General features: G+C 34.4%; 1 protein-coding gene across 1 annotated transcript in view; it reads right to left on the reverse strand.

The window, feature by feature from the left end:
- The window catches only part of LOC132799664 (probable disease resistance protein At5g47260), a 28,567-nt gene extending 10,295 nt beyond the window's left edge, over positions 1-18,272 (reverse strand). The window contains exons 1-6 of the mRNA XM_060812099.1: positions 17,937-18,272; positions 16,968-17,082; positions 14,603-15,089; positions 13,883-13,990; positions 13,497-13,597; positions 13,024-13,373 (exon numbers count right to left, since the gene is read on the reverse strand). Of these exons, the coding sequence (XP_060668082.1) occupies positions 13,024-13,373; positions 13,497-13,597; positions 13,883-13,990; positions 14,603-15,089; positions 16,968-17,082; positions 17,937-18,272 (1,497 nt within the window). The remainder of the gene's footprint in view (positions 1-13,023; positions 13,374-13,496; positions 13,598-13,882; positions 13,991-14,602; positions 15,090-16,967; positions 17,083-17,936) is intronic.
- Between the last annotated feature and the right edge of the window lie 239 nt (positions 18,273-18,511).

The following is an 18,511-nucleotide window of genomic DNA, read 5'->3' on the forward strand; positions in this document are numbered from 1 at the left end:
CTCCTTTCCAACTGATGTGAGATCTCACAATGAGCCTATTTATAGGCTTACAAGGTCGGTTGCAAGGCCACCATCTTCAACAAGTTCTGACAATTGCCCACAATTGTTGAACAAGTTGGAGTTCGGTGTTAAATGCAACAATGGCCATTGTCAAAAAATGGTGAGCTGCTAGTTTCACACTGTTGGTGCAGTGTGGTGCAGCTAGACTTCACATTAGTTTAATTGTTATTCTATACAGCCTCGGGGTGTATACAGTACCATGAGAAAGAGTCCTCATCTCAGGGTATTTAATCACAATTAATTGTTCCAAATTCGAAAGTCTTATTATGTTATTACCAGCGTAGAACTTTCCAAGGCTGCACAAGTCATCAAGATGTAAAATCTTCAGGTTGCTAAACCCAATCTTGTTTTGATCTGTTTCAACATCACATTCTGCTTCATGATTGTTCCCAATTATCTGTGTCATTTTTTTGCAATTGCGTACTTTCATTTATGTAAGTTGTTGCAGACTTTTAGCCACTGCTGCCGAAGCCATTAAAATTTCCAATGCATCGCAATCTGATACTGTAAGAGTCCAATCCACCCACATGAGATATTGTCCATTTTAGGCCCAGCCCGCACGGCTTTAAAAGACCTCTTAGTGGTTTAGGGGTCCCACCCCTTCACCTGCTAGTCCCACTGACCTAGACCTCCCAGGCCCAACCGAGATATTGTCCGTTTTGGAAGCTAGATGGTGAGCCCAATCCTACCCCTCACAGTTTTATTTCCTCACATGAAGGCCTCTCAAGGGAAAGGTATCCACACCCTCTTATAAGGCATGCTTTGTTCCCCTTTCCAACCGATGTGGGATTTCACAATCCACCCCCATTGGGACCCAGCGTCATCGCTGACACACCGATCTGGGTCTGGCTCTGATACCAACTGTAACAGTCCAGTCCATCCGCATGAGATATTGTTCGCTTTGGGCCCAGCCCACACGGTTTTAAAAGGCCTCTCAGTGGTTTAGAGGTCCCACCCTTTCACCTGCCAGTCCCACTGGTTCGAGCCTCCCACGCCCAACCGAGATATTGTTCGCTTTAGAAGCTAGGTGGGGAGCCCAATCCTACCCCTCACAGTTTTGTTTCCTCACAGGAAGGCCTCTTGAGGGTAAGGGAAAGGTATCCATACGCTCTCATACGCCATGTTTCGTTCCCCTTTCCAACCGATGTGGGACTTCACAGATACACTCAAACTTGCCAAATTTTGGGAACACATTGAAGAAGTCATTAGGCTATTTAATCTCTCACACCTTAATACATTCAAAACTTCCACAACCCGAAAGGTTTTACATGTTTGGACACCTTCGTCACAGAGATGCATCAACTTTGGAAGTGCATCCAAATCCAATTTTCTTAAAGGCATGAGTATGTCAAGTGCTTCATCAGAACTTATTAGTGATTCCATGATTGGACTGCGAATACAAAAAAACTCAAGATGTTCAAGTCTTTGAACAAATTTGAATGAAATTTATATGATTAAGAGAATTTGGAATCCAACTCTATACTCTTTAACTTTGGAAAAGGCAATGTTGAAGACTGATTACCATGCCATATCCCACTAATGACTTCAATCTTGTGAATCTTCAGTACTTCTAAGTTTGGGAATTTAACTTGATTATTAAGATATTTAATAATAAACAAATAAGTAAATAAAAACAATTAAAAAAAGAAAGAAAGAAAGAGAGGAAACTACCTTATCTTTGATGAAGAGAGGTTGTTTATTGACTGATTCTATTTCTTCATTTTCATTGTTAATGTGACTTGGAAGAGAGTCGCTAATGAAAGCCTCCATTTTTCCACAATTTTTTATATCTAGTTTTTTTAATGATGAACATCCAATACAATCTCCGGCATAAAACCTCTTAAGTTTTGGAAGATCATATAGCTTAAGAGATCCAAGTTGAGGTAACAAAATCTTTCCCAACTTTTCTTGTCCTGCTGATTCTTCTGTGGAAACTACCTCTTTTATGTTTTCACATCCATGTATCTCCAGCCGTTCTAAATGCACGAGACTTCCACACAAAGATGAAGGTATTAGACTTTTCAAATTATCACACTTTTTCACAGTCATTCTTTTTAAATTATTCTCGAACTTTCAAGAAGCTGCGTGTCCCACATCATTTGGTAACTATTAAGTGACTGGAAATACAGTTCCTCCATGTTGGGGAACTCAACCTATGGGATAAATAATAAATAATAGTCAATCACTCATTGTTTGAAATAATAATCAGTCACTTAACAAAGCATGGCACGTGGGCTTAATTATTTATTTAAGACAATGCTATGAATTAAAAATTACATTGACAACTAATTCATATAAACTATATATGTGGGGAAGTTCGCATTGCGTAAAGGTTAATATTTGGCATTGCCACACCAAATAATAACAATACTAATAATAACTATAACTCACTACAATAAGTAAATTATCAAAATAAATTTATCTTTTGGCCAAATAAATTTCCTAATTTTTCTTCGCTAAGAAAATAAATTTCCTAATTAAAAGTTTAGTTTAAAGCAAATGTGTTTTCAATGAAACTAAAGGTACCTTTTAGTCAAAATTTACTTTGTGATAAAAAATTACAACGTACAATGTAACATTAGGTTATAAAACATTTTGTTATCTAGGTCTATGCTTGCTTTTGGTGAAAAGTAACCAAACATAGGATTTCATATTTGGCCCCCCAAAAAAATAGAACGACATAGCATTTTATCACCAAATTATGGTTGTGATATCGAATATATAACATCTTGTGACAACATATATATGCCTGCAAAATATAATTTGAATTGGCAATTGCACACCATAAATGGTTAGACAAATTTGAGATCAAGTATAAAAAAGGGAAAGAGAGAAAATTAATAATAAAAAGTAAACAGGACTATAACACTTACAAAAAGGACAAGTAATACAAATATAAATAAGACATTTCACTTTTAACTTTTATAAAAGCTTTTAGAATTGATTATTTTGACCTCATCTAAAAATGGAAGTTATATATATAAATATATACACTCCGATTCAAATAGCGTTTATCTTAATTTATTAAATTAATGATAAAAAACTTAATTTGAGAATTCATTCCAAAAGTAAAACCGAAAATTAAATACAGAAGACACACACATATATATACACTACACATACATACATGCATACATAGACATATATATATATATATATATATATATATAAACATAATTGGATTGATAATTTTTTCTTTTTTATGTGGCGACCAATATGGATGAGATAATTTGGCATACAAAATATCCTCACTATAAGGTCTTCACATCTTTACTATACCGAAATTATATATATATATATATATATATATATCAAACAGCTCTACAACTTAAGAAGATTATCATTTGATCGAAGAGAAATTGGTTTGGTCAACAAGTTCTTACTTTGAATTTCATCCTTGAACGCTTATGATTTGATAGCAATAGTATAAATTAATTAAGTTTGAATAGGAGTTTTGGCATTACTCTACACTAGAAGAAACGATAATGTGTCTTGTATTCGTTAACTTTAATTAATTAACAACCAATACAATTCATAATAGAAATGTTAATAATTGTTACGTGGGATAAAACAAAACATTTTGTTATCCAGATCTATGCTTGCCTTTGGTAAAAGTGTACCCAAACATAGCATTTTATATGTCGCCCATTAAAAAAAAAAAAAAAAAAAAGACAGCATTTTATCGCCATATTATGTTTTTTTTTTTTTTTAATTCAATCACCAAATTATGGTAGTGATCAAATATATAAAATATTGTCACAACATATATATATATATATATATAAGTGCAAAATATACTGAGTTCGCAATTCCACCCCATAAATGGTTAATCATATATTCATATCAAATATTAAAAAAAAAAAAAGAAACAGAGAAAATTAATAATAAAAAATAAACAAGATTATAAGAACATCTCCAATAGCTTTGTAGATTATTTCCTATGTGGCACATAAATTGAGAGGATTTCTAGTTTATGTGGTATAAATGTTCATTTGATAAACATTCAATCCAAAAATGATTCTCTAATGGTTTTTATCTAAATCTCAATTAATTAATGATATCTCTTTAAATTTTTCTATAAAAAAGAATAATAATTAATAATGTTTTATTTATCATTTTTTTCTTTCTGAAAAATATTTTAATGAGGAATATTTTGATGGGTTATACTGTCTAGCAGACCATCTTTGACAGTATTTATTTTATTTTTTTACTGCACCAGTTTAAAAGAGTTTATAGACAAAGCTATTAGAGATACTTTTTTTTTTTCCCCTTTTATTAAATCTATGTCCATATTTTTCATGTGGCGACATTTGCACTCCACTAAAATTTTACACAGTTTACTTTTAACTTTTAGAGTATCTCTAAAGGTTATGTCCATTGGAACTTAGGTGGCAAGGGATTTGGAAAATGTTAAAGCTTGGAAAGCATAGTATCTATTAATGAACAATGTCTATTTAAATTTCTTTTCCAATGGATCATGTTTAAAATTTTAAATGAAATGAGTTGGCATTCTGTAAGAGGAGATGAGAAGAGATGAGAAACAAAAGGCTGTAAATTAATGATAAGAAAGGAGAAAGGAGAAAGAAGAGGGAATATATTGAATTTATGATTCACATTGTCTAACAAATCTCCTACGAAGAGAGGGTACAATTTCTTTTCTTTTCTTCTTTTTTTTTTTTCTTTTTTTTCACTTCACCTTAACAAATCTCTTGCACATGCCAGTAGAAAATATTGTTTTAAAAGGTTATTTATCCATTTGATGTGGTAAAAATATTTTTAGACGGATAGAACTAATTGATATTCTATTGAAGATGCTCCTATAGAATTTTTTGAACAGACTAATCTAACCTTGCTTAAAAATGGAAGTGATATATGTATACACATATAGTTTTGATCTAGTGAGCTACTTAGCTCACCTTATGGTCAATGATATGATGTGCACAATACTCAATGCGGGCAAAAAAAAATTGCATAAAATTTTCATTTAAAAAAAAAATTAGTATAAGTAAATTGGCCGCTATTAAAAGATTCATATTCCTTTCTAAGTTTTTCATATTAAAGAATGAAAAATAAAAAGATATTGAAAATTAATATCACCATTTACAATTTTCAAATTTTACTCCTATGCAACTAACCATAAGATAAACTAAGTGGTTCACTAGATCATAATTCGATATATACACACACATAGGTGTTAGGACCCATGCAAAATTCCTTACCGGAATCCTAGACAAGTCCTAATTCCAGAAAAATCCTATTGGACCTTCCGATGGAAAATCCAGCAGCATCTCCCCTAAGGGTTGGACTTACTACAAAATTCCCTGCAAAAAAAAAAAAAAAAAAAAACACACTTCTAACAATATCTCCTTATTCCTCCCACCTTACTACAATTTATTTCCACAAAGTTCAGCACATCAAATTTTAACAGGGAACCAGTGAAATATTTTATAAATACATCCATATAATATACGGTGCGTCAAAGGTTTACAATTAATTTTGGAATTAATACAACAAAGTATATAAACAAATAGTGCAAGGTAGAACAGAAAAGAAAGAAAGGACTCCTTGGAATTCGGCAGCAACTAAAACATCGAGCTCACTCCAGTCGATCACATCTACTAACCTGGGTCTAAGGAAACAAAATTTAAAAACATGAGATGCTAATCATCTCCATGAGTGATCCAATCCATTATACAAAATAAACTTAACCAATTAATAATAAATAAGTTAATAAATAAATACTAAGCATTTGAAATAATGTTGTCTCTCAAAACCCTCACAGTTCACTCAGTTGGAAATGTTCCCCTTTTAAAACATTTTACAAAACCCAATAATTGTATATGACCCAAAAACCAATAAAGTAATTAACCAATAAAATAAATAGAATACAAAATAATTTTAGAATCTAAAATTTACACTTTGAGATTAATAATAACAAATAATTGAATCCATATTAATGATTATAATACAATCACAAATAAATTAACCAAGCCAAGGGAATAATCAAGGAATATTAATAAATAAAATGCAAATAATATGCAACAAATCAATTTAGTAATAAATGGGTTTAACGTAAAACAAAATTGATTTTAATGAATCTTAAATTTATGTAATCCTTAAAAACATGATAAAATATATTTTTGGACACAATAAAAATAAATAATAAAATCAATATAAATAAGATTCATGTAAAAACCTCGATTTAAATAAATAATAAAAACATGAATAAAATACTTTTAATTTCAAATATCACTTTGAAAAACATTTAATTTTTGATAATCGATTGGGAAAATATCTTGACGCATCATACTATATACCAGTGATGTCCAACGGTGTCCAGCGTCCCAAAGCACTGTCTAATGGGGAGATTAAGAGAGAACCTACATTCGGTCACCGTGGTGTCCCATCGGGCCAATGCTATCAACAGTCACCAGGCCATGGAGGGGACGGCTGATGCTCACTATGCATTATATCCTGCCAGCCCTCAAGTCCAATGGCCTAATCATGTGCCCTAATCATATCCATGTAAATCCAGTACAGAATACTAGTACTGTATGAGTGCATCTAAAAATCATAAAATCAATATATTTTTAAATATCCAAATCTCATAAATCCCACTTTTAAAATCCGTTGGTTCACATCACATTTAAACCCATAATATTTTTACATTTCTTTTTAATCATCAACATCATAAATCCACCACTTAAAAATCCATCAATTTCAAATCCATCGATTTAAATATAACAATTTTCAACACCATGAAAACCAGATCAATAATCAAACGTATAAATATGGATTTTGAACTCAATACTTTAATACAACTATTTTTCTCAAAACCTTAAAATTAATTTATATCAAAATCACATAAATTTCATATTTGCTTAAATCCACATCAGTACATTTATTATACGCAATAAATTCCATAATATAAATTTAACAATAATTGACCATAATTTAAATCCATAACTTCTTTAAAACCAAATATATGAATTCCATGCAATATGTGCTTAAATCAATAAACTTTTGGCATCATAAATTCAAAAAAATAAATTTAATAACAATTTAAAACATAATTTATTTAAAAACCTGAAATATAATTTTTGATGCAATACATGCACTAAGTCAACATAAATCATCATCATAAATTCAAATAACAATTTCTTAAATATTAAACATATATAGCACATTTTTCATAAACAAGCACATTTTTCATAAATTCAATTAACACCATATATATATATATATATATATATTCACAATCCCAAAATATAGTTTGGTGACATTACATATATTAATTAATCATAAATTTGACATTACATATATTAATTAATCATAAATTGACATTATAAATTTTAAATACCAATTTGTCTCAAATATCAAACACAATTATTTTTCATAACTTCAAATAACATAAAATATCCATAGTTTAACTTCTGAAAATAATTTGAAGGTGGGTCACTCACCTCGAGCATGCAATTCAATCAAGATCCTCCATAGGATCAATTCCACAATCCACACATGCTCCTCCTGGAGATCGGACCCGTGGTGGCTAGGATCTCACCGGAAAGCTCTTGGATTTAATGCCCTTGATTCTCTCAAACCGTTGCGAATTGGAGAAAATTGACCTTAAATTTGGGTTTAGGGAGGTCGAATTAATGGAGAAGAATAGGTGGGATGATAGGAAACTCACTGGAACTGGGTTTTCTAGTGAGCCGCCATGGTCATCGGAATCCGCCACCTCCGGCGGCCATGGGCTATAAAATTGGGTGGGGAGGTAGATCTGGTGATGGATAAACCAATGGGATCGGCGATGAGGAAACATAGATTTGGTTTGGGAGAAATCGACCGGAGAAGGAAACGGGCCACTCACAGAAAAACACCCCGATCCCGGCGCGTTGCAGCTATCTGGCCATGATTTTTGGCTAGTCGGCCAGTTTTGATGGGTGGGTCAAGGTGGTCAGGCGTGTGTACTGTTCTGGTGGCCAGAAATGGGTGAACAGCGATTGCCGATGGTGGTGGCTTCCTCCCTCTCTCTCTCTCCTCCCCTTTTTCTCTCTCTTTCCCCCGGCCCACACGAGTTTTGGCCAAATAAAAGCCACCCGTGGGTGACACTGTTCACTCATGGGATTGGCTGAGAGAGCAACACGTGGCACACAGTGTTCACTTAATTCAAATATATATTAAAATATTACGCTATTCAGAAAATGTTGCAGGTCCATAACTTTTCAACCAAATGTCCAAATTAGGCGTGCCGTTTGTCTATGAACTTGTATCAACGAGTACTTTATCATTATATAAGAGTCAAATCAAAATTCTACATAAATAAAAAGTCAAACTCGGCACCCTTGGACAACTTGGACCGCAACTTGTCTTGCTCATAACTTTCAAACAGTAATTCTAATTTCGACGTGCTACTTGTCAGGACTCGTCCAAAATTCCTCATCGGAACCCTAGACAAGCCCTGATCCCAGAGAAACCCTACTGGACCCTCCAATGGAAAATCCGGCAGAACCTCCCCTAAGGGTTGGACTTACCACAAATTTTCTGTACTGAAAACACACTTCTATATACGTCCCCGTTATTCCTCCCACGTTACTACAATATAATTCCACAATTTGTAGCGCTCCAAAAGAATAATAGGGAATTAATGCAGTATTTAATAAAATGCATCCAATACAGTATACAGAGCATTATACAAATGAATGTCGAATTAATACAATGTCAGATAAAGAAGCAATACAAGATGAAGAGGAAAAAGGGAAGAAGTGCTCCTTAGACTTTCGGCAATGAACTGAGACGTCGGGCTCGCCCCGGACGATCAACGTCTCCCAACCTGGACCTAGGGGAACGGAATTTAAAAATATGAGATGCTAATCATCTCAGTGAGTGACCCTATCTACTGTACGATTATAACCGTAATAATAATTATAGCACACTTGATTAATTAAGAGTAAATAAATAAATAATAATTAATTAAAAAAAATATTTTCTCTCAAAACCCTCACCATTCACTCCATTTGGAAAGTTCCCCTTTTTAAAAGTCATTTCACCAAAACCCAAATTTGTACCCCAATTAATATCATAAAAATTGATGCTCAAAAATATGAATGAACAATCATTGTAATGTTATGAAATATCTCAAATCAAGATGTAAACATTTGAGCATGCACTGTAATAAATACAGTCCACCAAATAAATATGAAAATGTAGGAATCACCCCAATATTTGTAACTCAACAATATATATATATATATACAAACATATACAATGTACCATACGACGTACCAATCTGTAAACCGTAGAATACACCCACCTCACGACTCTCAATATTGAACGGTGTCGTGGAAATAATAAATAACCGTTGGGACATACCCAACCTCATGGTCCGTGGCAATAATAAACCGTTGGATGATACCAACCTCACGGCACCGTGGTAATAATACTAAAACCATCGGATGAACCCGACCTCACAGTCCATGGTAATAATAGAAAACCGTTGGATGAAACCAACCTCACAGCACCGTGGTAAACCCAGCACGCTGTAATATAATACTGAACCAAACTCTGGTACTATATGGTACATCGATTAAAATAACCAATACAGTATCCTACTGTATCATAATCATAATTTAATTGTCAAGTTCAACCGCTTGTTCAAATATTTCAAAATCTTAAAATATCATTTCATACGAAAACCATAAATACCACAGTGACATTTATTCACCATAAACCAATTTTAAGCACCTAAAACTATAAATTATTTGATCGTGCTTAAAATTATATGATTTTCAATCTGGTTTCTCAAACCAAATAGTTTCCAAAATGATTTAAAATCTCAATTTAAATACCAAAATATTTAACTACTCCAAGTTCACTTATGAACCCATTAGAATATAAAACCATTTAATACATTGTCAAACCTTACATAAAATGACAACTCATATTTAATAAGGCAAATATTTTTATATGCATAATCCAAATTTTCAATCAAATGGTATATAAGCCAAATTATTTGAACACCTATATATTATATTATACCCCAAAACAATTTTTTTTAAAACTAATAACCATAGCAATAATTACAATAAATCAAACCACAATTTCTTTAAATTTTCAGTATATTCTTTTGGCACCAAAACGTATATTAAAAACATTATAAATTAGCAATACCATTCTAGATAGAAATTCTCATGATATCGAACACATAAACATATTTTGGAAATATTCAATTATGAAATATTCCAACAAATTAATTTAATAATTAATAATTTCAAATTCAATTTCGTAAAATTCTTTGAATCAAAATATTTTTTTAATATATAAATATTTTGATTCACTCAATTGGGCATCAAATTTTCACAAATAAATCCACTAAATATTTGGCACATAAAAATATCAATTTCAAATATTCAATTCACACAAAATATTCACAAATTTAATTTCCGAAATTAATTTGAAGGTGGGTCACTCACCTGGAGCACGCCATTAAACCAAGATCCTCCATGGGTTCAATTCCATGACACATCCGTGCTCCTAAAACAACAATATTACACAACTCAAATAAATTAATATTTTATTCGGATAAATAATACCCGGTACCCGAGGGCTTAAACACAAACGTTAACCAAAATTGACGGGTAATATACCGAATTGAAGCTTGAGTGACGAGGATTATGAATCTGGTCTTACTTTCCGGAGATCGGACCCGAGATGGCCGGAATCTCGTCGGAAAGCTTTCAGCCTTTAGAGCCTTGATTCTCCCAAACTGTCACGAATTGGAGGAAAATGACACTGGATCTTGGTTCAGGGGGTCGAAATTAGGAGGGAGGGACCGGAGACGTGACTGGGTACTCGCCGAAACTGGATTTTCCGGTGAGCCGCCTCGATCACCGGCAACCGTCGTAGGCGGCGGCGCATCCGGTGGCCGATGGCTGAGATTTTTGGGGGTTTTGTAGATCGAGGGGAGAAGGTTCCAATGGGACCGGCGGTGAGGCAAACGGAGGTCGGACGGCGAAGAGATCTGGGTTTGAAGATTTTCGGCCCCTAGCCGGAAAATACTCCGATCCCGGCATGTTACTGGTCGGTTGGCCGAGAGATTTGGGTGGCCTATCGGAATTGAGGAGACGGAGGTAGTGGGGTGGCGCGTGTGGCCCTCTGGTGGCCGGACGATGGCCAACCGGTGGTGGCCGGTGGTTCTCTCTCTCTCTCTCTCTCTCTCTCCTCTCTCTCTTTCTCACTCCTTCCCTCCCATTTTGCCAAAATAAAAGCCACCGTGGGTGATACTGTTCATCCACATGGACCTCTCACATGTCGACACATGGCATCACTGTTCACTGATTCAAAAACATTAAAATATTACGGTAGTCTGAAAACTTCACACGTCCATAACTTTTTAACCAAATGTCCAATTTAAGCGTGCCATTAGTCTATGAACTTGTATTGACGAGCACTTTACAACCATACAAAATTTAAAGCAAAATTCTACAACCATAAAAAGTCAACTCCCGGCACCTTTTGGACAATTTGAATCTCGACTTGTTTTGCCCATAACTTTCAAACCGTAGCTCCGTTTTCGACGTGCTACTAGTCTACGAACTCGTGCCAATGTGTACTTCATAATAGTACTTCAGTCAACCTAGAATTCCATCCGAGTCAAAAAGTCAACTTTTGACCTCTTGGTCAACGGTCAACGGTCAACGATCAAAGTCAACAGTTAACGGTCAACCTCGGTCAAAGTTGGAAAATTTCCGTTGTACTTTGGGATGGGATGTTACACTACCAGTCTACAAACTCGGGATGATACGTACTTCGTATTGGTGCCTCGCTCAATGCAAAATTCCACCCGAAACAAAAAGTCAAAAATTTACCTCTCCTCGGTCAACGGCGATCAAACTTGGTCAATCTCAGTCAATGTGAGAAATTTTCCTGCGTATTTTGGGATGTCGTGTTACATAGGTTTCACATATCAAGTTTTTGGACAAAGGTATTTAATAATAATCTAATCCTTCTAATTTATATAATCTAAAGGTTCATGTTTGTTTTCTTCAAAACCCTTGAACATCACATAATCATATCAATTAAACAACATTTATTTTTTACCTAAACTATTGATTACTTCTAAAATAACCTCTTTCCTCAATCTGAATCATCTATCTCTCTCATTCCCCAATTCTTCTTCTTTTTTTTCCCTCTTTATCTACATTACTATTATTTTTATTTGAAATAGATCCTTATATCCTTGAAACCTCTCTATATTATACTATTTAAATAATTAAATAATGAAGTTGAGAAATTCTTTACATGATCAACAAAAGATAAAAATTCTATATTATATCCTTATAGATTGTTTGTATATACAGACAGATAAGATAAAAGATTAGAAGTATCATTATGAATAAAATATATGACTTGACAAATAGTTTGATTAATATAGGGACTAATAATAAATATGAAAGTAAGAGAGTGTGAAACATATTTCTATAGTAGAAAGGCTATGCAATTTGCCGTTTCTATTATTACCATCTTGTTATACTGTAGGTCAAAAGAAGATGGCAAGTAAACCCTTTAGGTTTAGAATCTTAAAATACATAAAATTCAATAAATTATTGGAGAATATTTACATCAAGAGAAATTGGTAGAAAATATTTATTAATTTTTTATTCAAGTCGGCCATAATTTTGTTCAACCAATTAATTACACTTCAACTTAATTTAGAATCCCCATAGAATAGCGTACATATATATATATATATATATGCGCGTACGTTGAAGAGGTATTAATTCTTTATTCTTTCTGAGAATTGGAAGAGCTATTAATTAGAGGAATAAATGAACACCTAATAATCCATACATGAAAAACCAAACCAATTCCATCCATAGACCTTGGCAAATAAGAAATATTATGGACATCAAAGGAAGAAAAATTAACTATAAATTGAATTTATGGAAGATATATATTACATACCTTTTCATTAAAAAGAGGAATGGCGCTGGTATTAGTTGTACTCTTCGGTTGATGATCAGAGCAATACTGTAGAAGCTGGGGTAATTCTTCCAACCGTAATATATGCAAACGAGGAAACTCAATCTTAGCATTCATAGTTTCATCATTGTCAACTATCTCCTCTATCATCTTGCAATCGTCCATAACAATTGCCTCAAGTAGTTTGGCTATGGAGAAACAGAAGATACTTTTCAATCTATCACATTTAAATACAATAAGTCGCCTCAAATTGTGAAAAGAGTCCGGTGCAAGTCTTCCATGGCAGATCTTTTCCAACTTCACCAAATTTTGAAGCTGCAAAGACTCCAAATCTAGAAAGGTAGTTTGTTCAACCGAGTTTACGATGTACAGAATTCAAGCGTTATCTGCAACTAGAAGAAACTTACAATGTGGAAAACCCTCTTTATTTAATTCATACACAACACTATTTTTACCCTCTAATCCATATAGTTCTATCACATCAGACCTTTTTAACAAATTTCCAAGCCCAAGCTCATCTAATCGACTGCTTCTTTCCAGCTCCATCGACAATTTTCTGTTATAAAAAGTTCCAAACATGTATTCATGATGATGTATCATGGGAAGTCTTGGACACGATGCTAAGTTTATGGAATAGCTTTCCATTTTTTCCCCAAAGATGTCTTTCGTTAGAACATTAACATCAGGAATGCTTAGATTTAACAAAGAGATAAGTTAAGGTAGATTTTTAGCTCACTGAGACTGGCATTTCTTATTTTATGGCCATTTACTCCTTCAACCTCCTAGGACATTTGGTTGAATAACTCTAAGTTTTCCCCATCCTCCCAAATCCAACACCCACAGTTGAGTCAGTTGTCTGATTTCACTTCCCAGTTCCTCAACTTCAGAGCAAGAAAGGTCAAGAATTTCTAAATTTTTTAGCTCTCCAATTAGAGCTATGTTGCCCAATCTGCATCCAATCAAACGCAATGTTTGGAGATTCTAAAGAAAAGGAAAGGATGAAGGCAATGGATCCAAATTAACTTTATTCAAATATTAAACTTTAAGCTCTTTGAACCCTTCCAAAAATCGATCTGTAATTTGAGCATAAGACAATCGAATCAATAATAACTGAAGCTGCGGACCTTCCAATCTTTCATCTGGAAGCTGTTCAATGACATTTGTGTAGCTAAGGAGTGAAATTGCAATGGCATCTTTGAATTTTTTGTGGTCCCTCCTCATGTATTCATCCAATTCATCAAGATTTCTGATATTATACTAACGCCTCTCTTTGGATGCAATATCTATAGCAACATCATGGATCACATCATGCAATTTTACGCTGTTCTTGCCATAAAAAGTACAAGCATCCAACAGAAGACTAGAACGTTTAAGAATTTCAACAAGCGTAAGCATCCTATTTTTTGCCACTTTCCAATTAGAAATAAAGCCTTGAAACATGCCCAAACCTTAAGCATATTTCAACAAGTCACCAGTGTCTATGTTTGCACCTTCTAGAAATAAACTACAGAGCAACAACAATGACTTTGCTTCCTCACTTGGCAAATAATTGTAATTTAACCTGACACTGGAGTACACTCTTTCATGCATTCCTTTGATGTTATTTGGACTTGACATTCTTAACTCATGCAAGGCATTCTTCCAAACATGGCAAGGTTGCTTCCTCAATGCACTTGCTACTACTATTAACACAAGCGGTAAGCCATCACATTCTTTAACAATCTGACTTGCCAAATCTGGAAACTCGGGTTTTCCATTTGAATCGTCTGCTGTTTTATTAAACAAATCCAAGGGTTCACTTCCAGATAATTTTCCAACCTCAAAAATATTTTCATTTTTCACATCATTCTTTAATGCATTATAAAACCTGGATGTCAACAATATCTTGCATTGCTTTTGATCACCACCGAATGATACACCGATATCTTCATCCAAGTCGATCCTTTTCCACGCATCATCTACAATTATAAGGATCATCTTTTCACGCCTTAGTCGATCTACTCTGGCAGATAATCTTGTTTGATCATCCAACTTTAGACCTAGCTTGCCTGCAATTTCTTGTTGAATACTTGTTAGTGTAATGTCACTTTTGTTGCTGTCATAAGTTGCTTTGTAATGATTAGTTATTGTACTTCAATTTTTGGTAAAAACATTGTTGTATTATGTAGCCAAAGTATGGCTTGTCTTTTGGCAATATGATTACTGCAATAGTAGGTGAAAATTAAGTGGTTTACTATTTATGAAAACTTGTGGTTATATGTTCTGTCCAAAATGAACGATGGTGTACACCACACCAATTTAAGCTTCTTTCTCTTTCATTTTTGTTGTGTTTTTTGTCAAAAAATCCTACAAATGGTATCAGAGCTCTAATGATCTTAGTGGGGCTGTAAGTGAAATAGCAAAAAATACAGAAATCTTCCTTCTACCTTTCCTTCCTATTTTAAATGGCTTCAACTCATTTTTCTGCTCCATCACCTCCTATATTTTCTGGAGAAAATTATGCCATGTGATCTATAAAAATGAAAGCTTACCTTTAAGCTTTTGACTTGTGGGAAGTAGTAGAGACCGAAAGAAATCCTCCCCCTTTGATAACAAATCCCACTATTGCTCAAATAAACCAACATAGTGAGGAGGTTGCTAAAAAGTTTAAGGCTTTATCTGCCTTATATGCTGGTGTTTTAGAAGTGATGTTCACTAAAATTATGGCTTGCACTACAACTAAAAAAGTCTGGGACAAACTGAAAGAAGAGTTCTAAGGAAGTGCAAGAACAAGAAAAATGCAGGTATTGAACTTAAGGAGGGAGTTCAAAACTTTAAGAATGAAGGATTCTAAGTTGGTAAAAGACTTTATTGACAGACTTATGAAGGTAGTAAACCACATCAAAATTCTTGGAGAGAAGCTAGGAGATAAAAGAGTGGTTGAGAAAGTGCTGGTCAACTTACCAGAAAAGTTCGAAGCAAATATCTCATCCTTGGAGGAGTCAAGAGACCTGAATCAGATTTCTTTTTCAAAGCTTGTTAATGCTTTACAAGCAACTGAACAAAGAAGATCTATAAGACAAGAAGAAACCTCATAAAGTGCTTTTTTAGTATTACAAAAAGGTAAGGCTCCAGTAAACAATAATCAAAGGAACCAGCAAGGTGGAGGAAGTAATGTCAAAGAAAAACATGGTGTTGGCACAAGTAGAGAGGGTGAAAGAAAGAAGTTTATGAAGTGCTCTCATTGCAAAAAGGACAACCATCTTAAAATATATTGTTGGTTTAGGCCTAATATTCAATGTAGAGCTTGCAAACAACTTGGATATATTGAAAAAGTTTGCAAAAACAAAGGAGGACCAGTGCAACAAGCACACCAAGTACAAGTTGCTGATGAAGCACGGCAAAGTGAGGAAAGGATGTTTGTTGCTACATGTTATGCAGAAAAAGGCAACAAAGAAGCTTGGTTGGTGGATAGTGGCCACACTCAACATATGACTCATGATGCTAATCTCTTCAAGGCCTTGGATAGAAGCTTTGTTTTCGAAATCCAAATAGGAAATGGAGATTTTATTCAAGTTCAAGGCAAAGGAGAAGTGGCTGTGGAAACTTCAACAGGTACTAAACTCATTTCAAATGTGTTATATGTACCCGAAATTAATCAAAGCTTGTTAAGTGTGGGACAAATGCTTGAAAATTGATATTCTTTGAATTTTCAAGATAAGTCTTGCATAATATATGATCAACATGGAAGTGAAATTCTAAATGTTGGAATGAAAGATAAAAACTTTATGGTAGAGTGGAACAAGAAGGAAAATAATATTTTTTACGCCAAAACTAGTGATGAATCTAAGTTGTGGCATAAAAGACTTGGTCATTTTAACTATGACTCATTGAATCTAATGCATGAAAAGAAATTGGTGGAGAATATACCTGCTGTTAGCAAAAACCTGGAAGTGTTTGAAGTGTGTCAGCTTGATAAGCAACAAAGGCTACCATTCTTTTTGAAAGGCGCTTGGCAAGCCTCTGAAAAGCTTCACTTGATTCATAGTGATGTATGTAGACCTATGAGTGAGAATTCTATCAATAGTAGTAGATATTTTCTCACTTTCATAGACGATTTCTCCAGAATGTGTTAGGTGTATTTTTTGAAACAAAAATCTGAAGTTGCTGAGATATTCACCAGCTTTAAAGCCATGGTAGAAAATCAAGCAAAATGTAGCATAAAGGTGATACGATCAGATAATGGGACTGAATATACAGCTCAAAAGTTTGAGTTGCAATGGAAAGAAGCTGGAATTCAACATCAGCTGCCTTCTCCCTATACTCCTCAGCAATATGGGTTAGTAAGAGGAAGAACAGGACTATTATGGAGATGTGTAGATGCTTGTTGTTTGAGAAGCAATTACCAAAGAAGTTTTGGGCTGAAGCAGTGAATACCTTAGTGTATTTGCTAAATAGATTACCAACTAAAGCATTGGAGTTTAAAACTCCATATGAGGTATGGTATGGGGTCAAGCCTACTGTGGAGCATTTGAAGATATTTGGGAGCATTTGTTATACACATGTTCCTGAAATTCAGAGAGACAAGTTGGATCAAAAAGTTGATATGGGAATTTTTATTGGTTACAGCAGTAAAACAAAAGGGTACAGAGTATATCATTTGAAGACTAATAAGTTAATTGTTAGTAGGAATGTTCAAGTTGATGAGGTTGCTGCTTGGAATTGGGAAAAGAGTGAAGTTTAAGCCTCAGAAAAGAATTTTATCCAAGAACATGATGAGATTCAGGAGGAGAATGATTCAAATGATGAAGATGCTGTTGGAATCGAGCTACAAAATCCTTGACTGATATATATGAGAAAAGCATCCGAGGTACAAGACCTCTGAATGATGCATCCGAGAGAAGCATCCGAGGTACAAGACCTTTGACTGATGCATCTGAGAGAAGCATCCAAGGTACAAAATCCTTCATTGATGCATCCGAGAGAAGTGTCCGAGATACAAGACACCTATCTGATATCCGAGATACAAGATCCTTATCCGATGTCTGAGCTATAAGACCCCTGTCCGATGTCTGAGATACAAGACCCTTGTCCGATGTCCGAGATACAATACCCCTGTCTGATGTCCGAGCTATAAGACCCTTGTCCGATATCCGAGATACAAGAACCCTATCCGATGTCCGAGATATAAAGCCCTTGTCCAATGTCCGAGATACAAGACTCCTGTCCGATGCCCGAGTTACAAGACCCATGTCCGATGTTCAAGGTACCAGACCCTTGACTGATGAATATGAAAGATGCAACCTAGCATTGTGTGATCCAATTACTTTCTATGACGCCAATCAGTTCGAGACAAGGAGAGAGGCCACGAAAACAGAAATCAATATGATAAATAAAAACAAAACTTGAAAATTGGTGAACAAACCCCAAGGCAAAAAGGCCATTGGAGTTAAATGGGTCTTTAGGACCAAGGTCAATGTAGATGGTACAA

This window comes from Ziziphus jujuba, chromosome 10 (genome assembly GCF_031755915.1).
Source record: "Ziziphus jujuba cultivar Dongzao chromosome 10, ASM3175591v1".
NCBI lineage: Eukaryota > Viridiplantae > Streptophyta > Magnoliopsida > Rosales > Rhamnaceae > Ziziphus > Ziziphus jujuba.